Source organism: Rhamphochromis longiceps, linkage group LG5 (assembly GCF_057381845.1).
Source record: "Rhamphochromis longiceps isolate RC_006_pf linkage group LG5, R_longiceps_female_GT1.1, whole genome shotgun sequence".
Taxonomy (NCBI): domain Eukaryota; kingdom Metazoa; phylum Chordata; class Actinopteri; order Cichliformes; family Cichlidae; genus Rhamphochromis; species Rhamphochromis longiceps.
In genome coordinates, this window is record NC_140561.1 from 15,395,114 (window position 1) to 15,411,961 (window position 16,848).

The 16,848-nt window shown below is 38.1% G+C and overlaps 1 protein-coding gene across 1 annotated transcript; it reads left to right on the plus strand.

Moving 5' to 3' along the window:
• Nucleotides 1–27: 27 nt before the first annotated feature.
• Nucleotides 28–16,558, plus strand: dnai1.2 (dynein, axonemal, intermediate chain 1, paralog 2). The gene is made up of 20 exons (XM_085406083.1): nt 28–242; nt 379–438; nt 562–660; nt 841–921; nt 1,197–1,323; nt 2,135–2,190; nt 2,299–2,454; nt 2,606–2,665; nt 2,786–2,911; nt 3,313–3,397; nt 3,522–3,639; nt 3,747–3,790; nt 3,955–4,202; nt 4,414–4,503; nt 4,664–4,751; nt 4,884–4,963; nt 7,990–8,138; nt 9,930–10,029; nt 13,114–13,299; nt 16,420–16,558. The coding sequence occupies exons 1-20, from the start codon at nt 204–206 to the stop codon at nt 16,519–16,521; spliced, it is 2,094 nt and encodes a 697-aa protein (XP_085262209.1). The 5' UTR covers nt 28–203; the 3' UTR covers nt 16,522–16,558.
• Nucleotides 16,559–16,848: the final 290 nt, after the last annotated feature.

Below are 16,848 nucleotides of genomic sequence, written 5' to 3' on the forward strand. Positions count from 1 at the left end.
CATCCAGCAGTCTCCGGCTCTGCGCCAACCAAAACTGGTTGTCTTGACAACCTATATACAGCAGCAGGCTACGAGCAGACAGCCCCTTGTTCTTTCTTTCTTTTCTATTTTTTTTTTTTTAGCTTTTAACTAGTTTAATTTTGTTTTGTTTTTCCCTTTTTTCTTTCGAACTTTCTAAACTAGCTTTAAAAATCAAATTGAAAATGCCGGTGCCTAACAACAACGCAGCGTTTTCAAGGAAGGTAAACGTCAGCTCAGTTTAGCTGGCCTGAATTAGCTAACTAGAATATTCATGGTGTAGCTTCCCGTGTAGCAATTGTTAAGGACCTACTGTAATATAACCCACCGTATAGCTGATTGTTGGTTATTTTCGCACAGGGGTCAAACGTTCAGAAGGTACCTGGAGCAAAGTCAACGAAAGCTGCCACTAAGAAAAAGGTGGGTGTGTTTATTGGATAGGTTTTGGCGTTTGGGTGACGGAAAGAGAAGAGTGATGAATATACTATATCATAACATAATGTGATTTTTATTCATAAATGTCTTCTCTATGCAACGTTACAGGATGAGGAAGAGGCTGTGGAGACGGGGACTGGATGGGAGGAGTGGTCTCAGGGGAAAGCCCTTGTGAGGCCTCCAGATCAGATGGAGCTTACTGAGGCTGTAAGAGAAGGATGGAAATACTAATTTCTCAGGTTTAAGACAACCATGTGGGCTGAACTGAAGAAATTTGCGCAGACTTTGATGCTGTTCTTTATCATTCAGTGCCTATATTAAAATTGTTAGCTATAATTAAATTAATTGTCCTTGTGTTAAGGATCTCTCTATGTTGATAATGAATAGGAGCTGAAGGAGGACATCACAAGGATTCTGACTGCAAACAACCCACACGCCCCTCAAAATATTGTCCGCTACAGCGTCAAGGTAAAGAAGCTAGATCCAGATGGAAAAATCAAAATCACTGTTTATAGATGCAATGAAAGTATACAAAATACAGATTAAGATGTGGACTGTAGACTGATGATTGCTTCACTGTGAGCCTCTTACGTTTAGCATAAGAATAACTTGTTTGCCGCAAGTGTTATTTGTTTCATCTCAAATAATTTGATACAATCTATGCAGGTAGTCCCCATGCATTCGCTTCTCCTCTCTCTTTTAATTTATAACCAGACTAAACAAGCACATTTCGTTTCTCTCAGGAGCGTTCCTACAAGCCTATCAATGTTGTGGATCAGATGGCGGTTCACTGTGTTTTAGAGGGCAGCCTTGTGCATCAAGACTCTGAAGAGGCTCGTAAACTTAGAGTCAAGGAAGGCTTAGCTCAAGGTATTTACTGAAACATCCTACAACAGAGGATAATATGTATAGATTTTGCTCTACTTTATATATATGATGTATAAGATAAGTCAAAAAGTCTTTAACCACCCTGTATTTCTTTATATTTTGCAAGGGGGAAAAGACATTAATTGAACATTTATTGAAAAGGAAATGGAAATACATTATATACATATAGTAAATATAGCAGTAGTAGTAGTAGCTGTAGTAAAAACAATACTGTATTTAGTACAGTATAGTAATGGACTTCCTCCATACATAGTGTTGACGATGTCACCAAAAACTTTAAAACTGGGATTCATTACTCTATAAAACCTGTTTCCACTGATTTTTAATGCAGTTCTTGTATAAGTTGCTCCCCAGTTCCCTTGTGTTGTTAAAATGGCTTCTTGACACTTTCCACTTGTCCAGTTTTCTCTGATTTTTTTAAGGACACACTGCACACTATGCTGAGATATGGCAAGTTTTTAGCTCATACCTATTTTGGAAAATATTGCTTAAAACCACTTTAAAAACTTATGAGAAAGTCTGGCTCATTGAAAAACAAAATATAAAGAAATGACGGTTGCTTTCACTCTGTAGTCAAAAAAAGAAACAAACCCAAAAACTAATGATTTATTCTCAGAATTTGTTTTTGTTGCCTGTAGTGTTATATTTTCCCCTCTGTTGTAGTTGACACTTGATGCCTCAAGGTGTTGCTTTTGCCTTGCAACATAAAATGTGAGAAATACCCTGTTTCGCAAAAAGTGAGATCCCAATAGTGAGATATCAGAGATATAATAGATTTTTTTTATGTGTCTAGAGATTGCAACAGTTGATGCCACAGCAGAGTCTGAAGAGGAGAAAGCAGAAGCCTCGGTGAAAATTTTTTATAAAATAAATCTTTTCCTAAACTTAACTCTTTAAAGCGTAAATTAGTCAAAGTTTGACTTGCACTACAAATATCTGTTTGTTGGTTTTCCACAGGTTAATCCTATAGTGGATGGAGGGGATGTGGAGGAAGCTGCCGATGAGGACAGACCAGACAGTGCTGTCTCCAGAATCAACAAGAAAGAGCCAAAAGTGACTAACCAGTTTAACTTCAGTAATCGAGCCTCTCAGACTCTCAATAATCCAATGAGGGTAGGTAGGAGAGGCAAAGCCAGTATTTTGTGCAATGGTTGAAGTATTTGCTTTTAATAATAAAGTGCATTAAAAACAGTTTCAATGAGTAGATAGAGAGATTAACATAAACTCAAAAGTTTCAGTGAAGTCATTCTTAATTTCCTTGCAGGATAGAATCTGCCAGACTGAACCTCCTCCACGAAGCAGCTTCTCTGCTACTGCTAATCAGGTACTGGATTCCCTGATGTGATCAAAGGATATGTTTAGGCCACATTTGTTTTCTCTCTGTTGAGCATCAGCGAATATTTGTTCCCCTATCATTTGATGCTAATAACTCTGTTATTGGCAGTGGGAGATCTATGATGCATACGTGCAGGAGCTGCAGAAACAAGAGAAAAACAAAGAGAAGCAGAAAGGCATGCACTCACAAAAAGATAATGGCAAAAGCAAAAAGGTGATGCTGATGGAGACTCAGGTAAGTTGACGACTGAAAAACTTTACAGCCTAAACTCAACATGCATCTAATATTTGTATTTTAGCACATTTACATTTAATATGGTTTACACATTCATTTAACAATCAAAAAATCTGGGAGGTGACACAAGGTCCTTAGGGATTTTTTCAGGAAGGGCATCCGCTGCCACGGTAACCCTTTGGGAATAAAGGAGCAGACAAAAGTTGCTTTATCTTGCTGCCATACAAACCATGTATATAACACCATATTAATGCATTACTAAGGGTTTTCACTGAGCTACTCATAAAACAAAATCACTAAATGACACCATAATTTTTATGTTCTCATAATAGTCATGTTTATTGTTTATTGCATGTTTTTGCAATGTTTTCATCCAGTGTAATGTCACATTTCTGTTATAGAGTGAAGATGTCACCAAATGGACCATGGCATCAAAGATCCTTGAACGAACGATCAGTCAGAATACATTTGATGACATAGCACAAGGTTTGTTTTGTTATTGTACATAACAGATAAAGAACAATGAACTACAGCCTGATTTCATAATCAAGCAAGGACATTCTCATCTCTTTTCTTCTCCTCTAATTTCTCTCCTTCTATACCATTTCAGATTTTAAATACTTTGAGGATGCCTCTGATGAGTTTAGGGAGCAGGAGGGAACCCTTCTCCCCTTGTGGAAGTTTCAATATGACAAAGCCAAGACACTGTCTGTCACTGCCCTCTGCTGGTAGGTTGACTCACTGGCTCTAGAACGTTACCTCAGAGAGATGACTGGATTTCAATGATTGTTTGTTTCCTCTGCTGGCATGATACTGAGTCACCTGTCCTTAACAGGAATAATAAATATCAGGACCTTTTTGCTGTGGGATTGGGATCATGTAAGTTCAAAGGCAGAGAGCTGTTAGTAAGCACCTCATCTGTCACCGTCTTAGACAACTTAAATTTATCTAAATTGTGTTTTCTTTCTTTTTTAAACAAATGCTGTAAATTAATAATCTATCTTTTTTTGCAAACCACTCACTTGTGTCCCTCTCTTGGCCAGACAACTTCAGTAGACAGGGATGTGGCATGCTTCTCTTCTACTCGCTGAAAAACCCTGCCTTCCCAGAGTACATCTACCCCACCAGTTCTGGTGTCATGTGCCTCGACATTCATGCACAGCATTCCCACCTGGTGGCAGTGGGCTTCTACGATGGCTGTGTGGCTGTCTACAGCTTGAAGGAGGAGGGACAGGAGCCTGTTTACAAGAGTACAGCCAAGACTGGCAAGCACACAGATCCTGTCTGGCAGGTGCGAGTGGATGGCATGACAGTGGTGGATAGGGTGACAGAAATTCAGGATGTGTGCACTGTTCAGTCTAATTTCTGTCACATCTTTGCTTACTTTGTGTCCACTTATGCATTTTGCCATTTTGAGAGCTGAAAATAGCACTAAGAACAGCCTACTTTCACTCATGTCATTCATGCTACTGCAACCCAATACAGTGTACTTTTTTTTCTAGGTCCGCTGGCAGAGTGATGATATGGACAACAACCACAATTTCTATTCTGTGTCGTCTGATGGCCGAGTTGTGTCCTGGACACTCGTCAAGGTTAGCCGAGGAGATATACATTTTGTTGCCGTATTATATCTGTAGCTTGCACTCAAATTAGGTTCAAATTTCTCATGTGCACTGCACAAAAGCAGTTTGCTTTGGCTTTTGTATTTGTTTAAATCTAAGGAAGAATCACTGTGTGTTTACATGATTGCAGAATGAGCTGGTTTTCACAGACATCATCAGACTGACACTGAATGGTGCAGTTTCTGAGGGCACAGAAGGTGCACAGGCTCCCAGCATTGGTAAAGCTTCACTCAAATATAGTTGTTACTGTATTGATGGTAAAAGAATGCAACATTCTTTCAGTCTGGTATATCAGGGTGGTGTCTGTAATAACATGTCTAAATAAGGTCCTTAACGTTCTTTTTTCACAGCGTCTGGTACATCATTCGACTTCCACAAACAGATTGACTACATGTTCCTAGTTGGAACAGAGGAGGGAAAAATACACAAGGTATGTATCAAGGATTTCATGCAGGTTTTGTAGCCACATGGCTAAATCCAAGAAAAAGGCCAGATTTTGTTCACTGGTAAATGTGACCTGCTTAAAACATTGTTTAGGGAGCTGTGTGCGTGCCAACCTTGTCAGTGCTCCAAGATAATGATTGTTGAATGAAAATGACACTTCCTTCCAGATTCTCACCAGAATCACACCAGAGAAGGACTTTGGTCACAGTTACTGGAGAGGTGTTGATGGGCGCACAAGCTAGTAAACAACGGTCTGGAAAAAGGTTGCGATGAAAACTAGAAAAGGGCAATTCTCCATTTTACAACCCACATAACATGTTTCAGTAAAACTACTTCAAGATAATAAGAGGTAAAAATCAAATTTCCATCTAACCGCCATATTAATAATAATCAGTGTATTATGTTTTGTAACGAATAAAAATAAATATATTCTTATTAACATTAATCTTTTATGGCAGTCCCTTGGTTTTTATGTTAAAAGGGTTACATATTAACTACAAAGCATCACCTTTTTGCATGGTTATTGTTTAGAAACACCATGCTTTGGAAATTGCGTATTGTTACATTGACCATAAAAGTAACACCTATTACTATAAAATTGTTCAGTTCTTACCACAAAGCAGATTCAGACACAGATATTAACCTAAAACTGACAAAATAGCTTTAGAATTATTCAGCTCATTTAACTATTTTAAAGAGCCATAGCAGTGGTTTTCATTAGGTATGAATCAGTAAACGTACACATTATAGCTGTGTGCGTCTATAATGCATACATTATAATTCATATGAAAATCAGATTATAAACCTTATTGCTAAACAAAGTTTATATGCATAGATGAAGGCATTCTAAGGTATTGTAATACGTGCTACACCCTGCTATCATTCTGACCAAAGGTTGCGGTAATTTAGTTTATCTTGCTGTTGTCTGTCTGTACAACTCTTAAGGATAATCATGGCTTTACACCATCTGCCCCTATCTGTTCTGAAGGATGGTTTCTCATTTTGTTCTTGGTACACTTGGTGCTCAGGAGTAAACAACTAGACATTTGAACATGCAATTTGTTTTGTGACGATTTGGGAACTTCATAGACTTAATTTTAAGCAGTTAATGTCTCTCCTTAAGAAGAGGCTCTCTGTCCTCTTCAGACAGTTTAAGTAGTTTTGGGCTAACTGCCTCTTTCCTCTGTCCTCTATGCTGTTCCCCTGCATGGTTTGGTTGCTATAGGACATTTGCCCCCCGAATGTGAGGTGAGCTCCACTGGCAGGGGTATAAACCACTGCAGGTGGTCAGTCATCCAGGTGAAAAATATAGTGTTAAATAAATTAAATGAATGATTCTTGTTGATTTTTGTAGGGAAAATAAATACAAGTTTTCTGATGCAATCTTTCTCATTATAATTTTATTCAGTTTAACTTTGGTTTCAAAGGTTTCTACCCATTGCCCGTAAAAGGCTGATGGAGTATTGTCATCACCCCACCAGGCGGGCAGGTGGCGTGGACACCTAAGTTTGTGAATGTGATAACTTGAGAACAAGGTGACATAATGTCGGAGCTTCAAACTGATATCATAGGTGCATCTACTAAAAATTATGAGTTTGAGAGGTCAGAGGTCACCTTTTTTGAAAATCTTGTGAATGCGATAATTTCAAAACCCATAACCCTGAAGGTGGGAGATGAACATTTTTTGGCTTGGAACCACAGTTTTAGGACATCAGTAAAATGTTTTCTCAGTTTGAAACTGTTTTTTCAGTTTTCCTGGACCCTGATATTCATTTATTAGCACAGAACTGTTTAAACACTTTAGATATTAATGCAAAGAGCAAAAGTTGATGAAAATTAACATAGTGGGAAGTATCTCACATTGCCATAAAGAGAATGCAGTGTGATCATGTATGAGGATAATTTGTCATTTCTCTGTAATTACTCACACAGGCTTGTTCCCATGTTGTTCAGAAGACAGCATTGTAAAATCAAATTATTTATGATAATAAATTATTAACATTTGATCCTGAGTTTGATCCTGATCCATAAGTAAAACCAGCCATTAATTTAATGTACTAGCTGGCTGTGTTGTACTTTGACTTGATTGAATTTTTTTTACAAATTATAACACGAACAATAAGTACATACATAATTATATCCTCTACATTTTGGTCTGTACACCATGTTTCTCACCTTCCTCTCTTTGCAGACTTGCCAAAAAAAAAACATGGCCTGTATGATAAAATATGTTCTGTCTCCTCAAGCTTCAAAGGTGCAGAGCCCCAGAAGAGGACAGATTACAAATCTTTCACTTAGCTGCAGGTCAACAAACAATCTACCAGCGCTCAGAAATTCAACAGTTTTACCAACACCCTATAAAGCTGGTTTTATCCCAGATTGTCTAACCTGTCCTGTCTATAAATCTGCTGCTATTCGGCTCTTTTTAAATTCTGTTCTGTCAATGCCAAACATTGAAAATCTAAAAGGTAATTCAAAGTTGAGCTAAAGTGAATTGTAATTATTACTCTAGATTAAAACAAGCTATTGTACTTGAAAGACTTTTTATATTAGCTGTCAGTGAAAAACTCTACCCAGATATGTAAAATATTCTCAAAGAAATATTCAATTTTAGGTTTTTCATAATTTCATTTTAGAAATGTAGCTCAAGTCATGGACATGTTGAAATATCTCGACAAACTTGACAAACATGGAGGTACAGACTCTTCACATGTTAAGTACATTGGAGACACCAATCAGGTATATGAATCCTTAAAACTACCACTTTTGAGTACGGAAATGTTTACATTTTAACAAAATCAAAATATTGAAATTATTGGCTTTAATTAGATACCTTTATAGTAATGCAGTAAGTTGTTTTGTAGTTGTCTTCTGACTATTCAACAATCCTTCAGCACAGTCTTGTTATTCAAACTTTGGTATCTGAAGTTGGTGATGTCAGACAATGAAAATACTACATTTTATTTATACCGTATATGTGGCCCAAATTAAGACTTTGCCTTCTTTTCTCAGTGCTCTAAGACTTACTCAAGCCAGTTTCTGGAGACCTACGATGCCCACAGCATGGCGGTGGATACCGTAAAGTGGAACTACTTCCATCCAAAGGTTTTCGTCTCTTGTAGTTCAGACTGGACTGTCAAAATCTGGGACCATACCATCAAGTAAGACTCAAACAAAGTAATACTGTGAAAGATACTTGCACCAGCTGTAAATATGACATCATTTGCACTGTAGACACTTTACACACTGTGTCTGATCTACTGGGCTTTACGGAGAATAATTTGAAAAATATCAAGTGATGCCTTGTTGATGCCAGAAGAACGAACAGTAACTCAAACAATCACTCACCCGTCACAACCAAGTTATTTGCAGTTGATGCAGATGGGCTACAGCAGCAGAAGAACACACCTCGTGACACTTCTGTCGCCTAACAGCAGGAAACTGAAGACGACATGATAATAATCTCATTCATCCTCATTCTTCTTCTAGCTGAAGGAAAATATATGAGACATTCTTTTGTTTAACAGGAAACATATGTTGCAGTTAGTTATAGAGTAGCAGTACAAGTAAAATCTTTATGTCATCATCCTTAGCAACTCTACTAATTCGCTTAAAAATATCTATCTGTGTCTATTCAGTGAAGAAGGAAAAGGTAATTATCAGTCCTACAAGCTTTTTGTATTGCATATTAGTCTTTATTACCTCCTTATAGCCATCATGGCCCAGCATCATTTCCTGACTTTATTTGACTAATCCAAAGTGCCTCCCACGACTTGCCAACACAGGCTGCTTGAATGAATAATGATAGTAATCATCAGCCCATTATTAGAGATAGGGCTTTCAAGTATGATTTGCAATAAAGTACCCTAAAGATACAAGGGACATTGTTTTCTGGAGAAAAAAGATATGGCTAAAACAACTTTTCGTAAACTCTACCACATAGGTGGGAGGTGTGGGAGCCCTGCTTTTGCTGAGGCTCATCTATCCTGTGAAACTGTCAGAGATGTCATTAGCTATTCCCAAATGAACTGAGGTCCTTGTCGCTATATAAATGTGATGCATCAAGTCTATTAATCACATAAAAAGTCTGCAAAATATGCACTTTTGTAATTAACAACTTGGATGAAAACCTTGAATCCTGGTAGCTCTGCCTCTTCATTTACAGGAGTGTGCAGTACTATTCAGCTGTAAACAAACATCTCATAAATGACTCTGTGTCAGATTTATTAACAATTTGCACCTTATTTTATACATATTCTACACCTAGCCATGTGCATGTTGTGCATCGAAGACTCACAACAGATTTAGACTCATTGTGTCTGTCACCTAGGTAAAGTAATCAGTTACAACGGCTTCTACAAACAATGGCGAGAGAGCATCCTTTTTAGTTCCACCAGCCACGCATATTACTTCCTGCCGTAGTAAATCAAACAACAGTTACCCACATGCTGCATGTGCAAATTGTTTTAACGTGTTAGCAAAGTTACAACCTATAAAAGTGTTACTTACTTTTTGCTCACTTTCACAGACACATGCACACGCTCTCTTTCTTCTCAATATTTAAACAAGACCTGCAGGTACCCAGTTCCAACTCTTAGAAATATCTCATTTCATGAGATATTCTTTTTTCCGGTAGTGTTCCACAAGTTAATAATGAGGAGAAATGGTGTGAAGCAACCTTCTGTTTGATGTCCATACATTTTCTCTGACTGGCCCTGATTAGGCATCGGTGTCTGGAAACAGGTGGATCATAGAAATAAAGTTCTGCTTTATGTTACGAAACCAATTTGTTCTTTATGGCAACAGGTCATACCTTTACACTGAGAGTCTTTCTCTCTGTAGACTCTAACAAGTAAGTGTTCTTGTTTAAATTTTATAGACATGTTGTGTCTCATGCGGTATACTGAAAATCATATTTCCCTCTCTGATATAATGTTTCGATGTTTTTCCAGCACTCCAATGTTCGTCTTTGACCTACAAGCAGCGGTTGGGGATGTTGCCTGGTCTCCATACTCGTCCACTGTATTTGCTGCTGTAACAACAGATGGAACAGTAAGAGTCTCTCTACATTATTTCCTAAATTTTGCAACCCGCAGCATGAGCCTAATAGATTTTGCATGTTTTGGCCCAAGAAATACTCGTCTAAACTACAGTGTGTGGATTATCCTCAGCTTTATCAAGAATGCTTAATTGATAGGACTAGAAAAATGTAGATATCACAACTGTGTCAAGCTAATTGATTAACAGTGTGGTTACATATGAAATATAATATATTCATAGTTTAGAGTTGCAGAGAATGAGAACACAACCAGTAACCAAAAGCTTGTCTGAAAACTGTGATTGCAGCCACCACACGTGCTGCTTACCTGAAGTCCCTTTTTAGACTTGCACTTCTTTCCTTTAATTCAATGGCATTTGAACCTGTCAGCTGTCATCAGGTAGATGTGAAGGTTACGTATGTTCGAAACAGATTGACAAAGCCAATAACGTTAGTTATCCCATGTCTTAAGCTTGACACTTTCCAAACTGAACATGTGAGATAACAAACAGCAGCACCAGCTACCACCTGCCACCCACTTTATTATTATCCTCATAATATAGTTATAGACTCAGTTGGCTAAGCCCTCGGCCTAGCCTCAGGCAATCAAGTTTGTTCAAACACAGCTTCATGTAGCAAAAGCGCTTCCTGCTCTCCCAGTAGTTATTGATTTCAGCCAAAAGTAATTTCACTGGATGCTGTGCTGCTTATCTCCACATATTTTCTTAGTATGGCTGCAAGCTGTCCCCATCTGTTTGTCTTCACAGCCTGCGCCACATTATAAAAGTCCAGAGTGTTGTGTCTGACACATTTCCTGTCCAGCGTGCCAGTGTGAAGTCGAGTGAGAGTGACAGGGAGGAAATGAGAGATGAGCAATTTGAGAGACACCTTATGTGGCAGTGTGTGCATGTGTGTCTCGTCCTCTCCAGTGCCAGGATTCGGTCACAATATGCCCTGTAGTATGCCCACTATCATAATTATGCAAATGATTTTACATCCAAGCCCAAGTCTTGATCAGACATTTACGTGAGAAACCATCCATTTTCACACCAAATTCACAATTTGTAATCTTAGTTATACATATTGCTACTTGTGGGAGCACTGCATATATCAACACTTTAATTGTTTAATTATAAATATCTTCTATGAACGAAGATATCTAGAACGTTTGTGATTCTTGGTTATTTTAGCCTTTAAAACTGGATCAAAGGCTATTTTTAACCATTTAAAAAACTCATTTTAAGTTCATGAGTTGGCATATATTTCACATAATATTTGTTCTTTAGAAACCAGAAGTGCCAAGATTGTAATTTACCATTTTTTCCCAGTGTGCTGAGCTCAAAATTGAATGGATCTGGTTAGACTGGTTTTAGGGATGCTTTGGCATAAACAGCTCTACATATTTGATGATTACTGAGTATGCAGGCACTAATAGTTCAAACTTTAAAGAATGACAAAATGACAGCAGAATCACATTCACTGTTGGGTTCTCAGCGCGTGATGTTAATCGGCATAATCTTCCCTAGGATACCAGTCTCCTTGCAGTACATTTGCAATTTTCTGTGACAAGTGTCTGATTAGCCTTGAGTGACTCAGCATGAGTTGTGTCCTCCCTGACGTGTATATACTGTTGATGACAACCTGACCTGCTGCTGTTGTCTCCACACTATAAAATGTCAGGCACTGTGTGTGTGTGTGTGTGTGTGTGTGTGTGTGTGTGTGTGTGTGTGTGTGTGTGTGTGTGTGTGTGTGTGTGTGTGTGTGTGTGTGTGTGTGTGTGTGTGTGTGTGTGTGAGAGAGAGAGAGAGAGAGCATGTATGCGTACTTGCTTGTGTGCATGGGTTCATAAGGATAATGACTTGCCTGGCGGGCTGAGGTGTAAGAATGACACAGACTTGTGTGGTGCAAACAAATATCTCTTCGCTCTATCTGTCCCTGCCTCTCCATCTGAGCCGACTGTCAGGGAAATAAAGTGTCAGCATGAAATAATAAAAAGTCCAGACTCATCTGCACATTATTAGCCTTCAAGGCCATATTTGCTTCCCGTGCATTTGCTGTTAACCTTTTGCACACAGACTGCTGCATCTTTTTATTTAGCATAACTTTTGTGGAACTTTTGGATTGCCATCAAAAATGTTGGATTGGATTGCCAAATGTTAAGGTCAAGTGAAAAAAAAAATTGATGTAATTGTCAATGCAACTTAAGTGAAGTTTGCTCTGAGGCATTTTAGTCCTTTGCACATTTGATTTCATTACCACCGAGTCTGCAATGAAATGATTACAGTGGTTAAACTATTAAACTATTAAAAATCCTTATTACATAAAGCTTTGTTCTCTCCAGTATAGGTTTGGCACTTTAGAAGTATAAATTCATCACAGTAAAATGTCTCTCTGCTTCAAGTTCTTGCATGAATTACAGATGTAGTCTGTGCCCTGCAATCAGGCATGACTAATGTTACATTAGTGCTTAAATGTGAACAGCAAAAACACCGTAGTTAATGGCTGCAGTGACAAGAGGTTGCAGAAAGTCACCATGCCCTGGTGGAGTATGATGATTGGTTACAAATTATGACTATGACACTTTGTGTGTAACTGATGCACACAGACAGTGTGAATCCAAGTGATCCACGCACAGTCATCTTTCTGATAAAAGGAGTGGGCTGCGCTTTGCAGTGGAATCGTCTAAAATGCACTCAGAAAGAAATCTGTGATCTGGTTTCTTCTGGATAACAATGGCTGTAAACTCATTGGTATGTTGGACCTGCCAACACAGTGCACAAAACACACATGCTCATGTGGACAGCAATGCACACTCACTGAATTACTAGGAACACCCTTCCTTTCACCAGATGGTCAGTCTTGCCTCCCTGCAGAGAACTGTGCACCACCACAAAGAAGAAACACATGCAGGCCTTACTTACTTGAAATATCTGAATACTTCCTATTGTTGTTCTCAGTTTATGAGATGTGGGTTTGTTGCACATACAAACATTGTTGTTTTGGTCTACCACTGAAATGTAAGTCAATTAATCAGAGGGTCACAACTATTAAAAGATTGATAAATCTGTACCACTGGTATGATCGCTCCTCTTTTTCAGGTTCATGTTTTTGACCTGAGCGTCAACAAATACGAGGCGATCTGCCAGCAGCTGGTGGTGGACAAAAAGAAGACCAAGCTGACCCACGTCGAGTTTAATCCCATCCATCCTGTCATCATAGTGGGTGATGACCGAGGCTATGTCACCAGCTTCAAACTCTCTCCCAACCTCCGCAAGAAGCCGAAGGTTAGAGTCTTAACAAGCTTACCGCACCATTCGCGACTTCCACTTGTTCCACATCAATTAAAGCAAATCAAATGATTCATTCAGTCTAGTGTCCTGACCCCGAGCTAATTTTACTAAATAGCAAGTCTCTCCCACCCCCACCCTCCATTAGCATTACTAATTGCCTTTGTTGCTTTTTTCCCTTTATATTTATCCCAGTTAACAATTAGCCTCATTGTGTAGTGTTCTTAGTAAATGAATGAGTGTATGAAAAGCTACAATATAAAAGAAAGCTTACAGCATTTTTTTTCTGTGCTCTGAGTTTGGGATTTTAAAATGGTGAGGGCATAGAGTGCTAAAACATTACGGAGAAAATGAAGAGTAAAAAAGTATTTTTTGCTCTTCATTTTCGTATTTTTAAACTTGTAGCTATGAAATAAATCAAAAATTTACTTTGGTCAACTCACAATTTATAAGTCCCTGAAGACGCTGTTGCCACTTATGCTAATGGTTAATGGGCTGTGGAGTAATCACATCACTCTGTCTGAACATAAAAGAAACCGGGTGGCACGCTGAGTCACAACACTTTAATCAGGACACATTTAAAGTCAGCCCTACAGCCTCTCTATTCTTCCTGTGCATTGTTCACAATGGTGCATGTAAAATAGAATAAATTCTAATGACCAGTGTAATATGCATGCTGCATTATACATGGTATTGCCAAAACACAAACAGGTCCCTTTCACCTGCCCGCATAAACACGGTTTATAAAAGTACAGCATAATAAGGCATGTACACACATACACACACTCACAACACTGCCTCATTAGCGACCTAGGACCGTAGCCCTAAAGCATACAATTGGGGAATAATTGCTCAGTTCAGCACCAGTGACAGGGCTCAGAGCAATTTGGAAGCTACTGAAGCAAATAAGTATAAGACAGTAACACCCACAGTTAATATTATCAATAATATATCTTGTAAAATTCATATCTTAGCCTACCAAAACTATAAATATACCCAAAAGTGGTCTAGCCAAACTAGCCAATGTGTTGTACTTACCAATTGTAAGGGTTTCTATAAAGTAGATCATAGTCTTGGCGCTAGTACTATAAACCAGTCCAACCCTTCTGTTATCTTTTAGTGCTCTTCTCTTCTCCCCAGTTTCTAAGTCATTGTTTGGACATTCCAGAATGAACTGCAGCTTTTAGTGTCCAAAATAGAAAATATAAGAAGATAGAACTTTATTAATCCCTCGGGTGGGTTCCTCTGGGAAATTCGATATGCAATGCACATCTCAGCAATAAACAGTCACTAACTAGACAGCATTACATACAATTGTTGTACTGTCCAGTAGATTCTGCCGTGTTACTCAGTGAGTCCATTAACATCAAATGACCCTGTGTATGTTCAGTACAACACACTGTTTAGCTGTTTTCAACATGAATGTGTTCATCTCATCTCAGCCTCCTACTTTCATGCCCACAAATCAGTGATGGGTCGATCATAAAAGTCGCATTATGAAGTATTTTATGACTTATCGTTATTGCCTCTTAAATAAAACTTCCATATTAAAATTTAGTTTTCTACATAATTTGTGTAGCATTGCCAAAAAATGAGAAGACATCAAATTGAAGGCCTTACAGTAAATGGAGAAAATTAGTACACATTCATATTATACACAGACAAGTCTGCCGTTTTATGTTTTTGGAAAATAACCAGAAAAATAAGTATTTAGAAAAATAAATCCGGATATATTCAATTTGAGACAAAACCTTTATGACTGAGATCAGTTTTGAAGCTTTATTCACTTTGAGTTTAGCCTTTCACTCTGCTCTGTGAAAACTCATCACTGCCCAGATATATTATCTTGAGATATGATGGTCTTTCTTCAGAGGAACACCTTTGACTATTTCAAATGTCAAAATAGCCACACCGAAATATACAGCAAATATATTTTTTCCAGGGTTAAATTGAGGCGTTAGCTGCTCAGCTGTCATTTTTCACTATGTTCAGTTATGACTAGTTCTAGAAATATTCACTGCATCCCACCTACATACAGATACGTTAAATAGTACAGCACATACATTTTTTTGCTTTTAATATTAACAGTGTTTGAGTTGGTAAACAAATTGTCAAACGTCTGACTGTTTTCTTTTAGTAAGATGAAAAGTTCACACGAGATGCTTCGCTTCAGAATTGATTACATAGTTATTTCCATAGGTTTTTGAAAAATGACACTTTTTAAATATAATTTTTATATAAATTTAATACAAAGTCCTCCATTTTCATCATTTCATACTCTTTTTTTATTTAAAATACCACAGCACTTTAGAAGGCTTGAACTTCATCGCAACACAGAGGTTTGCAACAGGGTGTAGTCAATACCTGCAGGGGATGGCCTAATCAACAAATGTCCTTTTTTATTGAATATAATGATTTGGATGAAGTAATATCTAATGTGGATTGGTAGTTACAGTGTAACAGATGGATACACGTATATCATTGGTTAATACATACTGTTGCATCTGCTCATTAATGTGCCCACATGCCATTCTATTTTTACCTGTGGCTTTTTGAGGTTTATTCTGTTGGGCCTCTTAAATCAAAGCCGTATTAAGTATGAGTAAAGCCTGTAACAATTGTAGAGGAGCTTTGATAAGTTCTAATAAATATCCTCTCACAGAAGTGAAATTAACTCCTGCAGCAAAATAGAACTAAAGCTGTGCCATATTATATCGCTCTTAAGAGGCTGTGCTTTACTACACCCAGGAGGATTTAATGTCATCTCACCATAACTTTGGAAGATGGCTTTGAATTTGCCCTTTAGGCAGTAGCTCTGTGTCTCCATAGCAGATTTCACTATATTCAATAGACTAACATAAAATCTCTGCTACTTTTGACCCTGCATCCATTTCAATTTTTGTCTGCTTTTATTATCTTGCCCTCCTTTTTAACTCCCTGCTGGGTTTGTGGTTTCCCACAGTGCTTGGTAAGTATAAGGTCAAGTAATTTCTCATCTGTACGCGTGTGTGTGTGTGTGTGTGTGTGTGTGTGTGTGTGTGTGTGTGTGTGTGTGTGTGTGTGTGTGTGTGTGTGTGTGTGTGTGTGTGTGTGTGTGTGTGTGTATAATGTCTATAGGCCAAGAAAGGTCATGAGCTGCCTAAGGGACCAGAAGTGGAGGTAGCGAAAATGGAGAAGCTCCTCAGCCTGCTAAGAGAACCAGACCAAAACTCAGGTTAAGGTGGTCACCTTGGTTTCTAAGCCAAACACAAATAGAGTGTTTCATTGCCGTTCATGAAAAACACTTATTTTGTTCACTCTATTCAGTAAACATCACATGACAACAAACCGATATGTATATGTTTATTAAAATGTGTTCTTCCAGCTTAAGTTAAGATGTCCATCATTTATTCATAATCACATCATATTTGTTGTTGAAATTGCTGTTCTTGGTGCACATTAACCAGGCATTGTGATTTGTCTGACCTCCTCTGCAGGCATGTATAAAGCTCATTTCATATGTATGGTACAAGTTAATTAAGCTAAATAGCAAGGGGGAAAGTCACA